The sequence below is a fragment of the Gopherus evgoodei genome, chromosome 22 (assembly GCF_007399415.2).
Source record: "Gopherus evgoodei ecotype Sinaloan lineage chromosome 22, rGopEvg1_v1.p, whole genome shotgun sequence".
NCBI classification, from domain to species: domain Eukaryota; kingdom Metazoa; phylum Chordata; order Testudines; family Testudinidae; genus Gopherus; species Gopherus evgoodei.
In genome coordinates, this window is record NC_044343.1 from 2,517,886 (window position 1) to 2,533,003 (window position 15,118).

Sequence of the window (15,118 nt, forward strand, 5' to 3'; positions counted from 1 at the left end):
CTAACAACCTGTTTTCTGATCTCAAACCCCCTTAGGCCCCTTTCTTCCCAGCCCTGGGAAAACCACCTGCTTGTTAAATTCCTTTCTAATGGAAAGAAACATGAAGTTGTCGCTCCAATGAAAAAACAAAACATAAGCGACACCCCTTTCCAACTGCCAAGCTGCGTGCAGGCCTTTTCCCATCCCACTTCTTTATGTGTCTAAAGAAGGTCTCTGGGGCACCCAACTACCTTTGAGGATCTGGGACATGTGCATTCCAAAATTAACCACCACTTCCCACCGAGATAGTCAACATCACTGCACTTTGCTGCAGTGTCTTTCCGTTTAAAGGGCAATATTCTTCTAAGCTACCTCACACAGACTGACCAGAAAGTTTAAGGGTGGAAGATTTCTCGCCCTTCCATCTGGCCAAAGAGATCACTGACCTGGGCAGGATGAAAAAGGCAGAGGAAGGCCAGTCTGGTCTGAAATCAGGAACTGGCTGGTGGATTCGGGGCTTGCAGGGCAGCGGTGCTGTAAGAAAACAATCACATCCACCAGGAGATAAGGACAACAGTATCCATGGGAGTGTGAAGCACCAGGGCTTCCCCACCTACAGCCTCTAAGCCTGGAGCCCTCCATGTGCAGCATAGGGGCAAGTGTGGCCATTGGACACGTCCATCTTTAATACGAAGGGGGTAGCCAATGGAGGCTATATGGCCCCTATACCTGCCTCCTGGGATGTCAAGACCCACAGTCTCTGTGGCCTCACTTCCAAGAGCTGTTGGAATTTGTTCCACTGTGTGCAAATTAGACATAGCCTCAGGCAAGTCAGCAACATGGCAAAATAGGAGAGCTCATAGCCAAAAACACCAAGTACAGAAAGTCACTTGGCTAAAGTAGGCAGAATGCCCAGTTCTGTGCCATGTGCTCACAACAGGAAATTCAAGGCTGTTGGGTTTATGGAACAGCATTTGTGAGTTTCATTCCCACAACACCCCTGACATTCATGCCATTAAGGCTCTTGGGGCGATGGATTGAATATATTAGACTCAGCTCATCTATTGGCAGATGCTGGAGTTGCTTTCCTTGTGCTACACAGCAAAATGCACCCTCCAGCTACACTGACCAGTGTAAAATCCCATCCACAGACAGAGCCCCGCAAATGACCTAGTGAACAGTCTCCCATCCAGGCGGGGACCCTGCTTAGTCAGACACTCCTGTCCTCAGCACTAAAACATTCTTTTATTATTGTGGTCCTCGCCATGCTACAAATATATTTAACACTGCACAAAAATGCTACATATTAGCCAAAAAGTACCCTCCTCCCTTCTTTAAACATAGGGAAATAAGTTATTTTGCAGGAAACATTGTAAACAAGAGGCTTTTCTTCCCAAAGTAAAGTGAACCAGAGTTTCACCGCAAGGCAAGGAGCTTATTCTTTTAAATAATAGCCCAGAGTCACATTACGAGTGTAACTGCTTGGCTTGTCTGTGGTTTGCAGAATAACAGCCAGTGAAGCCTTCAGCAGTCACAGAACAATCATTCCTATAAAGCGGTAGGGCAGTTATCAGAATTCAGGGGGTCAGACTCCCGAGCTACCTGCGGCCCTGAGCGGAATTCAGCCGGTCCTTCACAGCGATGGCATGCTTGAGCAGCCTGTCGATGCTCTCAAAATACACACTGCTGTCCAGCATGTTCTTTATGGCGCTGAAACAGACCAGGTGGAACAGGGGATGCAGTTAATACCTTTGAGGGCTTCACTGGTTTAGAATATATATGCACGCCAGGGAGGGGATGGCTAAGGAGGATTTACAGCTACATTTGCCATTTTGCATCTTCAAACACTAGCTAAAGGGTGGATTTCTTGGGAGAGACTGGCAGGTCTGTATTGCCCTCAACGGCCGAGGAAGAATGGCTGCATCAGACTCAATGAAAAGAACTAGACCTGACAGTAACATTTCAGAGAGCCGTGCCAGCTGTCAGCGTGCCTCAGGTCTGACTCTCTGCTGAGATGGGGCCAGTCAGTGCCAGTTGTGGCTCAGTTCATCACTGCCCTGAACCCACACCAGTGCCAAGCGAGTGCAAACTGCTTCCACTCTGATTTCTGCTCCAGGACACTTACTTTGCAGTGGTGCAAATGGCTCCCCTGGGCACCTGGGATGGGAAGGATGAACTGGGCCTTGTGCTGGTGGGGTAGGGGGCAGGAAGCTCTTACACAATCTTGTGTGTGAGAGCATCCAAGCAACGTCCATAAATGGAAGCGTTTGGCGTTGACTGGATTTTAAATCAGAGGCCAAAATGTCCAAGTCGAGGTGCCTAAAGTGAATCCATAATTAGGCTCCTAAATACTAGTGGCTGGATTTGGAAAGGTGCTGAGCAACCACAGCTCCCATTAATGCCAGGAAGAGTTGAGGGTGCTCACCCTCTCTGGAAGGCAGGCCCCCTTTATCGAAGGAACCATGTGTGCAGGTGCCTGGCTTTGACCTGCCAGGTTTGAAAACAGGAGCTACATTTAGTTCTTAAAATACTACCCCTCCCCTCAAAGGCTCAATCATTGAGCCAAGCAACTGACCCCCAAAATAATGAACCCAGCTTCTCGTCACTGACCAGCAGGAGCATGGAATACCTTGGGCACCACAGTGAGCTGAAACGGGGGTGAAAACACACCTCTACTGTGAAATCACCGGGGGAGGGGGAGAGAGAACAAACTGAGCCTCCTTGCTAGCTCCTTTGATTTACCACGGTTTTAAAAAGGGAAGGTGGTTGTCCCAGAGAAATGCAAACTTCAGCGCTCTCCCAGCACCCTGCCGTACCTGCAGGCGTACTCCACGGTATAGATGGCTCCTTGACTCTGCTCCTCCCAGCTCTGCATATCAGCCTGAAAGCAGACCAGGGGGAACACAGAATGAAACTTCTTGTCATGAAAAGTGAAGGCACCCCTATGTACTAGACAGACATACCACCCACATCACACACACAACTAGCACCAAATGCAGCCCATTCACTGACATGCTACGTAAGCATATGGAACACCTGAAGAAATGGCCACCTGTGGTCTAGCAAGGAGACAGTGCAGTTCAGTGGTTAGAGTAGCAGTTTGGCAGTTCTGCTCCCAGCTGTGTTACTGACATGCTGAGTGATCTTGGGCAAGTCATGTTTCCTCTCTAGGCGTCAGTTTCCCTATACGTAAAATGCTCTTTTCCTTCCTTGTAAAGTGCTACAGAGCAGGTAAGAGCATATCATTAGTGAGGCTCGACTGGAAACACACTGCTCAGCCAATGATACATACCACACATAGGTCTTTAATTCAGTGTAGCATTTAATTCGCTGCCATCCCCTGCAACATCCAACAGCCAGATGTTGCCTTCCTTGTAGGCTTCCCTGTCCCCGTCTCTCACAGCCTCAAGTTCTCATTGATTCTAGCTGGGAACTGACAGCAGGTAGGCCGAATTCAAAGCTGAGGTTACAGTAAATGTTGTGCACATTAAGAACATGAATCCCACATCACTTCAACCTTTGGGTTCTGCTGCTTTTTGCTGGGCATTGCATTATGAGTCCCTCTCCCATTTTAAAGGCTAGCGTCACCTCTGGGGCTTTTTCTGAGAGCCATTCTCAGATTAAGAGTGCACTGGTTTTGTTTTAAAAAGCCGCTTCTGCCTGGAGCTAAATACTTTGCACAATCTGGCAAAATTTCTCTTGGCCGTGAATGCATCCATGACACAACTGAGAGCCAAGGTGAGGCAGGGTCATACCAATGAGCTGCTAAAGCGAATGCTACTGATTGTCTAGAAGTTCCAAAGCATTCCACACAGGTGGTACGTCCATTCCAGCTGGTGCAGCTACCATTAGAGCTGACTCGGTTCCCATCAACTCCAATCCAGAGCCCCAAGAGAAAAACAGACAATCAGCTTCTTTCACAATTCAGGAATCTCATAGGAATTGTTCTGGTGAACATTTTTACAACCTGCTTGCAAACAGACTTTTCCATCCTCCAGTCTGTTAAGAAATCCCAGTGCACTCAGAGCCAGAGCATAAATAATGACTAATACTATTAATAATAATAATGCACGTTCCTATAGTGCATTTCATCTCAAGGGCTAAGTAAGTGCTACACAAACCATGCATAGGATCACTTCATGCAAATCTGATAAGCTGCAACTCTGGTGTGGGACATAACAGCACACAGCAACATTATGGAACAGACAAGAACCGAAAGTGAAAAAAGCAGATCACAATGAAAAGGCAGATGAATTTAGTGAAAGGGGGAAGATGGAAATGATCCATACTTAAATTTGGCCAGAATTTGTAGGCTTAATTTGTAAAAATTACAGACGTGCCTAAGTCATTTAGACACCATTGAAAATGTTACCCAACAAACTCTTGTCTCTGCAAAAAGTGCCAGGGGATCGTGAATGATCACTAGTAATCACAATGGCTCTCACTCCAAACTGGCAGCACCGTGCTGCTTAGCACCACTCTGGGACACAGGCTCACTACTGACTCGAAGGGAAGAGTACCCCAGTAAAAAAATCCCCAACACTGTTTCTGCAGCAGGTAGTTGCTCCTTGAAGATGGTCAGTTCAAGTACTAACCCGGCTCCACACTGCTCTCAGCTCTGTTCTAGTTACTTGTGAGAGCCAACAGAGTAAGAGTAAAAGGTGACAGAGCTGGGCTGGGCTGAAACAGTGGCTGAGGTAGAGGCTGGGAGACGGATGGAGGAAATTACAAAGTTCCAGAGACTTTGGCCCCAGTGTTCCCTAGCACTAGTAGATTTCCAACCTTGTCTTGTATCTGAGGCCAGGCCACGATGTCCATTCCCAGCATTCTCGCCACTTCCTGGGGCTTTCATGTTCTTAATTAGGAAAAAGCCTTTCCGCTGTGCGCCTGTCTTTTTAATCTTTTCAGGACATCCTCTCTCAGAATTCCCAGGGCACCCATCACATGGGGTTTAATAGCTAAAGCTAATGATATGCAATAGCACTAATGATGAATTGTGGTCGCTCAGCAGTAAATTAACAAGGAGTTCTACACCCCTGAAAGATCAGGGGAAATCCCAAAAGGCGGCTTTGTGCAGCGCAGGAGCAGAGCTTAGCAATGCAGCTCAGACACAGCAAGGCACCCTGGGCCCTGCATCTCGCTGTATCTTATCACTGAAGTGTTAAGTCTGCCTGGAGAGCTTTAGATGGATGAAGGTTTAAGATTATTTTTAATCAAATCAATGAAAGTCACAGCGGTGACCTTCTTCCTGCACCACCCTTTCCTCCCAAATCACCCCCAACAGTTTATTCCTATTTAAACCCACTGGGAATCTCTAAGGCCGTATCTCCAGAGAACCATATGACCTGGAACAGACGAGGCCTATTAAGTCTCATCTAACCCACTTCCGAACCTGTGCAAAATTTTCCCTTACAGTTGATTTTCTAGCATTTTGTCCATCAGTTCTAAAGGATTCAAGTGATGGGGCTTCCACTGCTTCCTTTGGGAGCTAATTCCTCAGTCTACTTCATGGGAGACGCAAAGACAACCTAGAGAGAGTTGAGAGCTTCAGAAGTGGGGGGTAAGGATCTGGACTACAGTCAACGTCACTTATGCTGCTCAAAGCCTGCTCTGTAACAGGATATTTTGCTACATGGCACGGAACTGAGAAGGAAGCAGGACTTTTCAGTCTGCTATTCAGTCAGTTCTCTGTACCAGAGAGGATCCTTCACAAACACAAACCACTGCAGTAGCAGAGATCTCACTCAAAGTCACCCAGAAGACACGCTCAAGACACAAACCATGCTTTACCAAATTTCTATATGCTGGTCGCTGAGAACATGCTTCGCTAGATGAAGACAAATAGTTTTTAAAGGTCTAATTTCCTTTCTACCATTTCTGTTGCATTTACTTTTTTCATGTCAATTTGGAAAGTAAAATCAGCCTGGTCAGTTTCGCTTTTGTCTCTAGCGAATTTCACTGTCTGGTTTTTGTGTGTAGATTTCTAACATCACAGGGCAATGCCAAAAGAAAAAACTTTTCATAGAAGTAATTAAAGCAATCAATCAATCAATATATTTCTTGAGAGAGAGCACGGTGCAGCAGTTAGACCACTGGACAGGGACTCAGAACACCTGGGTTCTATTCCCAGCTCTGCCAATGACCTGCTGTGTGACCTTGGTCAAGTCAACTCCCTGCTCTGTGCCTCAGTTTCCCACCATTTTTTGCCTCATCTCTCCATAACAGAAGATAACTCCTTTGTAAAGGGCATTGTGATCTACCAATAAAAAGTGCTACATAATAGCTAGGCATTATTTAAGATCTGCAGGATGGGGGCTGTCTCATACTCATAATACAGTATGGACAGTATTTAACACAACAGGTTCCGACCTCAGTCAGGGCCTCTGGGTGCTACTGTGCAAACAATAATATTCGTACATACTCTCCCCAACCCCTTTTTCCTTTCATAGAACCTAATTTTGGGGGCCTAAATTAACTTGAAATGGACCCTTTCAACAATGGATTTTAAAAACCAATTTGGAAGAATTAAAACCAAGTCAATAAGCCATCATGGTTTGGAGCGAGATAAAACCGGCCAGCTCTTCCCTGAAGCACGGCCTGCCTGACGCCCTCAGCAAGTGCAAATTATTCTGTCCTGCCACAAAGTCAACAGGCCCTAGCAAAGACACTGAAAGAATCCACCCTACCCCAACTGAAAGTTTTCCCAACGATGATAGCCAAGCCCCTTTCCCGTTTGAAACTGCGCCACAGGAAGCTGAATAATAAAACAAGTACAAGCTCAAGAACAGAAGAAACAACCTGACCACAGATTTGTAGTTCTGAGTAGCATGAAGAATGCTCAGGACACAGTGTCCTTTAGTGAGCTCGGTAAGAGGCGGGGTTACACAGAACTACACGGGAATGGAGCCCAGCAAGTAGGACTGTGCGTTAGCGAACACAATGTTGCGTTGTTTATCATAAACCATTCCTTCTTAGTTCTCGAGGGACAGGGAGGAGGCAAGCAATGCTGAAGATGCAGAGAGAACACTCACTGTCCTCTGTAGCCAGCATAGTCCCAGCTGCAATGAATAATTCTCTTTCCATCTTTCTCCTCCTCACGCCGCCATTAACAACCAGGCAGAAACCCAGGAACTATTTTAAACACCTGAAGAAGCACAAAACCAAGACAATAGGCCCCATCCTGCCCCCTGAAGTCAGTGGTATGATCCTGGTGCAAGGAAAATCAGAATCAGGCCCATTTAGTGGGGGAACTATATTATTCAAGTGACATCAAGACGCAAACAATGCAGAGAAGTGGAAATAACAGAGTGTGCAGACATCACATGATTACTAGAGATTCATGCCTCATCTGGGAAGGAATCTCATGTACAGGATTCTGGAGCTACTGACACTAATCTTCAATACAGAATGAAGACTACAGAAGATTTAGGAGGTATCTGGGGGAGGGTGGAACTGAAGTGGATTCTCTCAAGCCCCACAGGTCACCCCAGATACTCTAAGGATCCTCACTATTATCCTTTGTGGGTATGTCTACACTGCAAAGGGAGGTGTGACTGCAACACACCAAGGCATATCAAGCCGAGCTTTAATCTAGCCAGTCTGGGTACCAACAGCAATGAAGCTGTAGCAGCATGGGCTAGCGTCCTGAGTACAAGCCCACCAGGGGCCTGGAGACATCCTCCCTGGCTAACCCGTGATGCTGTTGCTTCACTGTTATTGGTACCCAAGCTAGCTAGACTGGAGCTCACTGCAAGCACACCTCCGACTGCAGTGTAGACATACCCTATGAGACATGTAAGGATGGCCAGACTGGGTCAGACCAATGGTCCATCTAGTCCAGTATCCAGTCCTCTGACAGTGGCCGGTTTCAGATGCTTAAGAGGGAATGAACAGAACAGGGCAATTATCGAGTGATCCATCCCACCATCCAGTCCCAGCTCCTGGCAACTGGAGGTTTAGGGACACTGGGAGCATGGGGTTGTGTCAGTGACCATCTTGGCTAATAGCCATTGATGGGACCTATCCTCCTTGAACTTCTCCAGTTCTTTTCTGAACCCAGTCATACTTTTGGCTTTCACAACATCCCCTAGCAATGAATTCCACTGGCTGACTGTGTGTTTGTGTGAAGAAGTGCTTCCTTTTGTTTTACACCTACAACCAATTAATTTCATCAGGTGACTCTTAGTTCTCATGTTACAAGAAGAGGTAAATAACATTTCCCTATTCACTTTCTCCCCACTACTCATGATTTTATAGACCTCTATCATCTCCCCCCTCAGTCATCTCTTTTCTAAGCAGAACGGGCCCAGCCTTTTTAAATTCTTCTCATGTGGAAGGTGTTCCATACCCCTAACCATCATCACACTCCACATCTAGTCCATGAAGACCCCCTTTGACCATGCTGATTCTACACTGGCCAGCAGAGGACAAAGCAGCGCAATCTGACATTCATCTGCTTCCTTCGCAGAGGTACTAGGTAAATTATTTTCCTCTCTTTTCAGGCAAAAGTCACTCCTGAGTCAGGACTGGTGGCCAACGCAGGAGAGGGATCAAGCAGGGCATCGAGCCCTCAAAGCCTGCATGTGAATGCGTTTAGCTGTGACACGAGCATGGGCAGAAATAGGGACAAGGCCCTCTGGGTCACTGAAATCTGACTAGATGACAGTCTTCTTTTTGTGGGAGGAAACTGAAAAATGACAGCTATCTTGGCTAAAAATAGGAGGGATGGCAAGTAGCTACCAATGAGAACTCAAGCAGCCTCCAGAGAGGTTAGTGAGTTTTGAGGATACTCATGAAGACGACCCTGCCGAGCTGAGAAAGTCAGTAAATAAAAGATTTAGAAAGCTCCCCCTCAACAACCCACCCCTCACACACTGGCTAACAACATGCTGTGTGTCTCATGCATTCACCCCGCTGTCTTTTCCAGTAGGGTTTCAGTGTCCCCCTACCTTCCTTGGCACAAACTGTTCAATGCTGGCACCCAGCTCTTCCCTTCGCATGGCTTGGCATACAATCTGCTCAGTTTTCTTTTGCTCAGGACACACTCCCTGAAATTGGGCCTATTCTGATTAAATCAAGGTGAGTGACCGCTTGGGAATTGTATTACAAACCTGTCCCCCATGTCCTGGTGATGTGACCAGATTAATGTTGCACTGCACATACATATACAGCTCTTTATACCTCCGCTCACACACAGAAACATACATAAATAGTTAATAAATAAGTGAATAATAAAGTGCCACAATCTGGGTTAATTTGGAAACTAAGGCTGTAAAGCAAAGGTGAGAAATGAGGACTGACAGTGTATTAGCATAGACACGGAGCAGTAATCTATTCATGAGGCATCACTCCTAATGAATCATGACTGGCAGGAAAGGGAGAAGGACACCAGGGCTAGCATTAAAGTGTCAGCACTCCAGGTTTCCGAGGAAAGGGGAAACACAGCTGTGGGCTGCGATTCATTAGTGTCCTTTGCCTCTGGTGGGCTCTTTTTACTTGTTTCTCTCCCCATATTTTATGCAGGAAATAAAAACACCTTGCAGCACAGCCAGGGGAAATGAGATTTAACATCTCCCCTCTCCCCAGACAAGGCAGGTAGCTCATCTTCCTTTGTCTCCACGTATGGGCTGTCACCCAGTGGTTAGAGCCAAGGGATGGCAGTCAGATTCCTGGGTTCTTCTCTTGGTTCTGCTACTGTCTCAGGGCATGAACTTGGAAAGGCATTTCACTTCTCCTAGATTCAAGCTGACGTGAGGGGAAACACGTCACTCATAGACAACCCCCAGCCTTCACTGGTCCAGGGAGCAGGGAATCGAAACCCAACACAGTCCTCTAGGCTCCCCCCGGCAGTGCAAAGTGCAGCCACTAGAGGGCCCTGGCCAGCTGCAAAGTCCTTTTCATTCTGTTTTAGTCCAAAGTGAACCCAGCAGCAACTTGGAGCTTTAAGGTCAACCAAAACTGAGAGATCTTCCAAGGGTTCTGGACACTTTGGGTCTACTCCTGCCAGCAACTATCTGAAGCAGCTTATTATGTTACAGTACTTTGCCCTTCTGAGGATCCTTTCATCTGAAGTTCTCAAAGTGCTTTACAAACATTAATTAGATAAGTTTCATAGCAGCCCTGGAAGGCCAGTCGTACCATCTCAATTTTACAGATGGAGAAACTGAGGCACAGAGCAGCAAAGCAACTCTCCCAAGCCACAGAACAATTCAGTAGCGGACCCGATAGAACCCAGGAGCTCTGGGTCCCAACCCCTTTCCTCTAACCATTAAACCGTTCTCCCACCTGGACTTGATTATCCTGTTCTCTCCCGTCTCACAGAGTCAGGAAAAAATGGCCTGGGGTGCTAGTGTCATGGGGAGCAAGGCAGCTTGCATCCTGTTCCTGCCAGCGCTGAACTCCTGACCCAGACTGGCTCTCACCTTGTGCTGGGCTAGCTCCGGAAGGGAGCGCCTGACATGCTCCTGCAGTCGGTACAGTGCCACGGACGGCTCGTTGGCCAGGATGTACATGCTCTCCGTGAATTTGTCTGTAACTAAAATAATCAAACAGCAGCATTATTTAAAATGGGACTAAACGGGGAGAAGGCAAAGCTCCAAACCCCTTTGACATGTTTAGCCTATCAGCAGGTACGTTAAAGCAAAATCAAGCTAAGCACTGATTTCTGTTTAGAATCTTTCCCCCCAGACTCACAGCACAGCAGCAGGGTTTACTGTACCCTCTGAGGTGCTGGAATCTGCTGGCCCTTTTGGGTTTGCTAGCCACAGATCATTCAGGGAGGTCACCTGCAGTCCTGTAAGACCACTGCCTTTTCTGGGATCAGTAACATCTTTGAATAGATTCTGGGCATCTTAGCCAACCCAGCAGATTGGCAGAGTCTAAAATTAATCTTGAAGGGGAAAGTTAGCTCTTGTTCCAGTACGGAGTGCCTGAGCAGCCTGGGAGCTAATGGCAGAAAGGGAGTACTGACAACACAGAAATCTAGACTGACCTCGGATTTGAGGTTCCCTTTCCAGCTGCTCACCCAGTTCCATGCATCATGCTCCTTACATCTCAACAGCCCCCATGGGGATCCTAACAGAGTATGCCAGGAACACACAGTAGCATGCAGTCAGTGTGACAAACCCACCACATGGACATGACTCTGGGCCACAGAGTGCCTTGCCAGAAAAAAACCCTAGAGAGCTACAGCACAATGGTTTAAAAACCCAGTAAACTGCTTTGAGGCAGGAGGTAAACGAATTCCCTTCCAGCCCTGCTGATGTCTCCATGACCAGCTTTTAAAGCCACTATATGCTGTTTCTTGAACATGCTATAACACCTTCAAGCTCTCAGTTCTGAAGGCTGTGTATCACACTGTCCCACCACCTCTGTGATCTCCCCCATCCATCTCCCAATCTTCCTCTCCTTCCATTCCTAACATTGCACTGTCTTTCTCACAACCTACTGTGCCTGGAGCAAATCAACTCCTCTCTCTTCCTCTCAATAGCACAATTCCTTTAGGAAACCTTTCCCCATGGATATCCCCACAATGTTCTTTAGAGAGGCAGTATGGTCTAGTGAGTAGGCACTGGACCAGGGCTCAGGAGACCTGAAATCTATTCCCAGCTCTGCCACTGATCCACTGTGGGACTCTGGGCAAATCACTCCCCCACTCCAGGCCCCCCGCACCCTCCCCTTCTCATCCTGAATCTCTCTTTCTGGAGCACTCTCTCACTATGTGTTTGTACAGCATCTGGCACAAAGTGGCCTTGGTCTTGCCGCTAAACATGACCACAATACAAATAACTGACAACATCTTTCTTGTGATTTAAAATGTTTTATTTATTGAGCACAGACAGCGTGCCTAACCCCATACACAAAGAGGAGACGTGAGCCCTGCCTTCTGGCTCATAAGCTCCATATACTGTGAATTAGACTGCAAGCTTTTGGGGGGAAGAGGGTGCCTCCTCTTTGTGGGTTTGCAATGCCCCATGTACACCTACAGCTATCTGAAACACAAAGATCAGAGAGGGTTTTCAGAAGTAACCTTTCAATAGTGGATGTAGATTTTTTTTTTTTTTAATCACAGCAAAAGTAGCGGGTATTTTTTGCCATATTTAAATACACTGGTTTATGCCTCAGTTAGTCCTGAGCCCATGCATAGCGTGAGCTGGCTGATCTTTTAGAACTAAATACATTTTTTTTAAACAAGTTCCTTTTAAGCCAAATAGTTTAGCTTCCCCAGCTCTCAGCTTTTGTTTCATTTATGAGTGTTCAGTTACTGTACTGTTTGCTGTTAGCCAACTTTCCAAACGGCTTGAATATAGATGTAGATTAATGCTGAGCTTTGCAAAACAAGTTGTAGCCATGTGCCAACTACATGTTCCAAAAAAGATACAGACACCCACTACTCATCTGACTTGCAGATGTGAGGCCATTTTGTGTTGGGGCTCACACAATGTGCTGTGGCAAGGAGGGGAGAGAAAGAGGAAGTAGCAACTATGTGACTGTTATTAAGCACAGATGAACAGACCCTTGGATGGTAGGGCACTGGAATGTGAGATTCAAAAGGGGATTGGACAGTTATCTGGACAGCAAGGATATCCACGGTTATAATAGTTAATGCTAATAAAAAAATTGGAAGAGATATTAAACCGCATGCCTCAGATTTAAGCCAATCTCTAATGATTAGAGATCAAGATGAGGTGTAAGGCAGGCCTGCAGCTGCTACTGGGAAGTTCTTACATCTTTCTCTGAAGCATCAGATATTGGCCACTGTCACAGACAGGATACTGAATGAGATGGATGCTGGGGTTGATCCAGTCTGGGATTTCATAGGAAATCCCTTTTACTTCCTGACTCACACCTTTGAGGATCTCTGTGGCAAGATACTTTTACAGACACCTTCAATCTCTGGCCTTGAGTCTTTCTTGCACATCCTGCCGCTTCATATCAGCTGCCTTTGTATATTTCCAAATGCCCACAAAGCACCAAAGCCCAGAAGTGTTATTTTTTTAGGCCTTGTCAACACTGGGGCTGTAGTCACCAGTGTAAACCACCTAGCATAGCCATAGTTTACACCAGTGCAACAAAACTTGCACTAGTGCATCTTACTCCAGTTTCCAGGTACCTGCTTCAAACTGGGCTGCAACAACATAAAGTCATATTTGCACTGGTGAATCTAAACCAGTAGCATAAAACCCAGGTGAGATTCTTTTGACCAAATCCTTCCTCTCATTTTAATTCACATGTGAAGGCTCTGCCTGCTAACCCCAGACCTGCAGCAAGCCAGACAGCAATGGATTTAATACACTGCAAGAAGACAAGGCAGTCCACTGAAATAAAAAGTCAAACATTCTAAAATGCATCTATCTTTTTAAACTGCTCTTTAAATGAACCACAGGAGCAGTCTGCGGATCTCCTTGCTGCCGGCAGCTCAGCTTAGGAAGAATAAAAAAAATAAATCAGGATTTATCTGAAGAAGAGACACAAACTAGCAGTGGCCAGGGGACTCCTTAGGCTACAATTGTCAGGCCCCCGGCCCCCACAGGAACCTACAATTGCACGACCCACGGAGCTGGCCTGGGGCTCCACAACTGCCCAGCCCCAATACGGAGAAGGCCCTGTGACCAGCAGGAGGGCGGGCTGGGGCCCTGCACCCACCCAGGAGGCTGCCCTGAGGCTCTGTAAATGCCCCGCCCCCACCCCGGGGAGGCCACACAAAGGCCTTATAACCCCCCCACCCCTGTCCTGAGGCGCTCTCACCCCGCCCCCCCGGGCATTTCCTGGGCCCCTCTGACCCCCCCCAACCATGCCCCGCCCATCGCGGCCCCGGGGCTGCTCCGCCCCGCCCCCACCGGAAGCCCTGGCGCCGCCATTTACCTTTTTTCACCTTGAGCTGCATCTCGGTCTCCTCCATCGCGGGCGGGGGGTGTAGCGGATGCCGAAACTGGACCGGAATCCCAGCCCGCCGGAAACTTCCGGCTCCGCGGTGCAGTGCTCGAAACGGCCCCTCTGGAAACTGCGCGACGCCGCAGAGGTTCCGCCTCTTCTCTTGCTCCGTCGCCGGCCCCTGTTACTGAACATGCCCTAGGCCGCTGCCATCTGGGGCCAGTGAGCGACCCCTCCCCGGGGGACCCTCACCTCCCCGCTGTGTGGCCCCATAGGATGTGGCTTCCCCACCCCAGCAAACCCAGCTCCCAGCCCTAAGAGGCAGGGACTTTGTGCGGAAGACATAATGGGACGTTGTCTCTGCCCCGAATGCACTAGAATTAAATGGGAAGGGTTATCAGGACAGCTGTTGTAAACTCTACCCATGCTTAGCCCTTAGGGGCCTCCGCCTGGAAGGGACGCAGTTGCTGGGGCAAGCCCCCAGTATTTTCAGGTCCCCTGAGTTCATCCCAGTGCTGCTCATTGCAAGTGGTCAGAACTCATGAGTCAGGTTCCAAAAAATCATGAGATTGGTGCATCGGTGCCCTCCGAGTGTGAACCCCTCCCCCATTGCCATGTATCAGGGCCAAGTGGAACTTCCCAAGGGAGCTACCCCTGGTGATTATAGTATGGGGGTAGGGAGGCTCTGCCCATCACGCCTGCCCCTCTCCACAAGGTAGCTCCATCACTGGTCAGTGAGCCTCATCCGCCTCTTACCTACCGCTGCCCTCTTGTGTGGGGAGTCTCTCCTTTGCACTGAGGCAGGAGAGGGGCAGCTGGCATCACTGGCCAGTGCTGGTGGCTGTCACCAGCAGTGTACAGAGGGGCAAGCAGACACCAGCGCTGCACACGATCTTGCTTGTTTGACGGCACTTTACGCTGCTGTGACCTGGCTGGCCTGACAAGGTCAAGATTCTTTCTAAGATTCTAAGGAGAGCAGCTGACACGTCTTGCCTCAAAGTGGCTCAATGGCAGACATAGGCCCAGGGGCACCATAGGTCACCCTCTGTATATGCACTAAGCAATTCTGCATGGCCCCGGCCTCTAGGGAGCATTGCATTGTGATCCTGCCCCTTGTACAGAGTGCGCCAAACTCTCTGAGCCTCATAACTGATTTCTTTGGTCTCTGTCTTTTGGTCAGTTGGCTGTACATATGCTCCACGGGTGAGAATCCGGCCCAGATGGTGTCTTTAGAGAGGGGGAAATTGCTCACGAGTAGTTCTGTTTC

The 15,118-nt window shown here is 48.0% G+C and overlaps 1 protein-coding gene across 7 annotated transcripts in view; it reads right to left on the reverse strand.

Moving 5' to 3' along the window:
• Positions 1-13,956, reverse strand: part of BORCS8 (BLOC-1 related complex subunit 8) — a 78,107-nt gene extending 64,151 nt beyond the window's left edge. For 4 of the 7 annotated variants that reach the window (XM_030540293.1, XM_030540294.1, XM_030540291.1 and 1 more), the window contains exons 1-5: positions 13,843-13,956; positions 10,401-10,513; positions 2,796-2,860; positions 1,582-1,689; positions 426-513 (exon numbers count right to left, since the gene is read on the reverse strand). In XM_030540293.1, coding sequence (XP_030396153.1) covers positions 471-513; positions 1,582-1,689; positions 2,796-2,860; positions 10,401-10,513; positions 13,843-13,879 — 366 coding nt within the window. In that variant the 5' untranslated portion in view covers positions 13,880-13,956 and the 3' untranslated portion in view covers positions 426-470. Of the gene's footprint in view, positions 1-425; positions 514-1,581; positions 1,690-2,795; positions 2,861-10,400; positions 10,514-13,842 lie in introns of those variants that run through there. The other 3 variants (XM_030540289.1, XM_030540287.1, XM_030540290.1) reach the window with 2 other exon arrangements.
• Between the last annotated feature and the right edge of the window lie 1,162 nt (positions 13,957-15,118).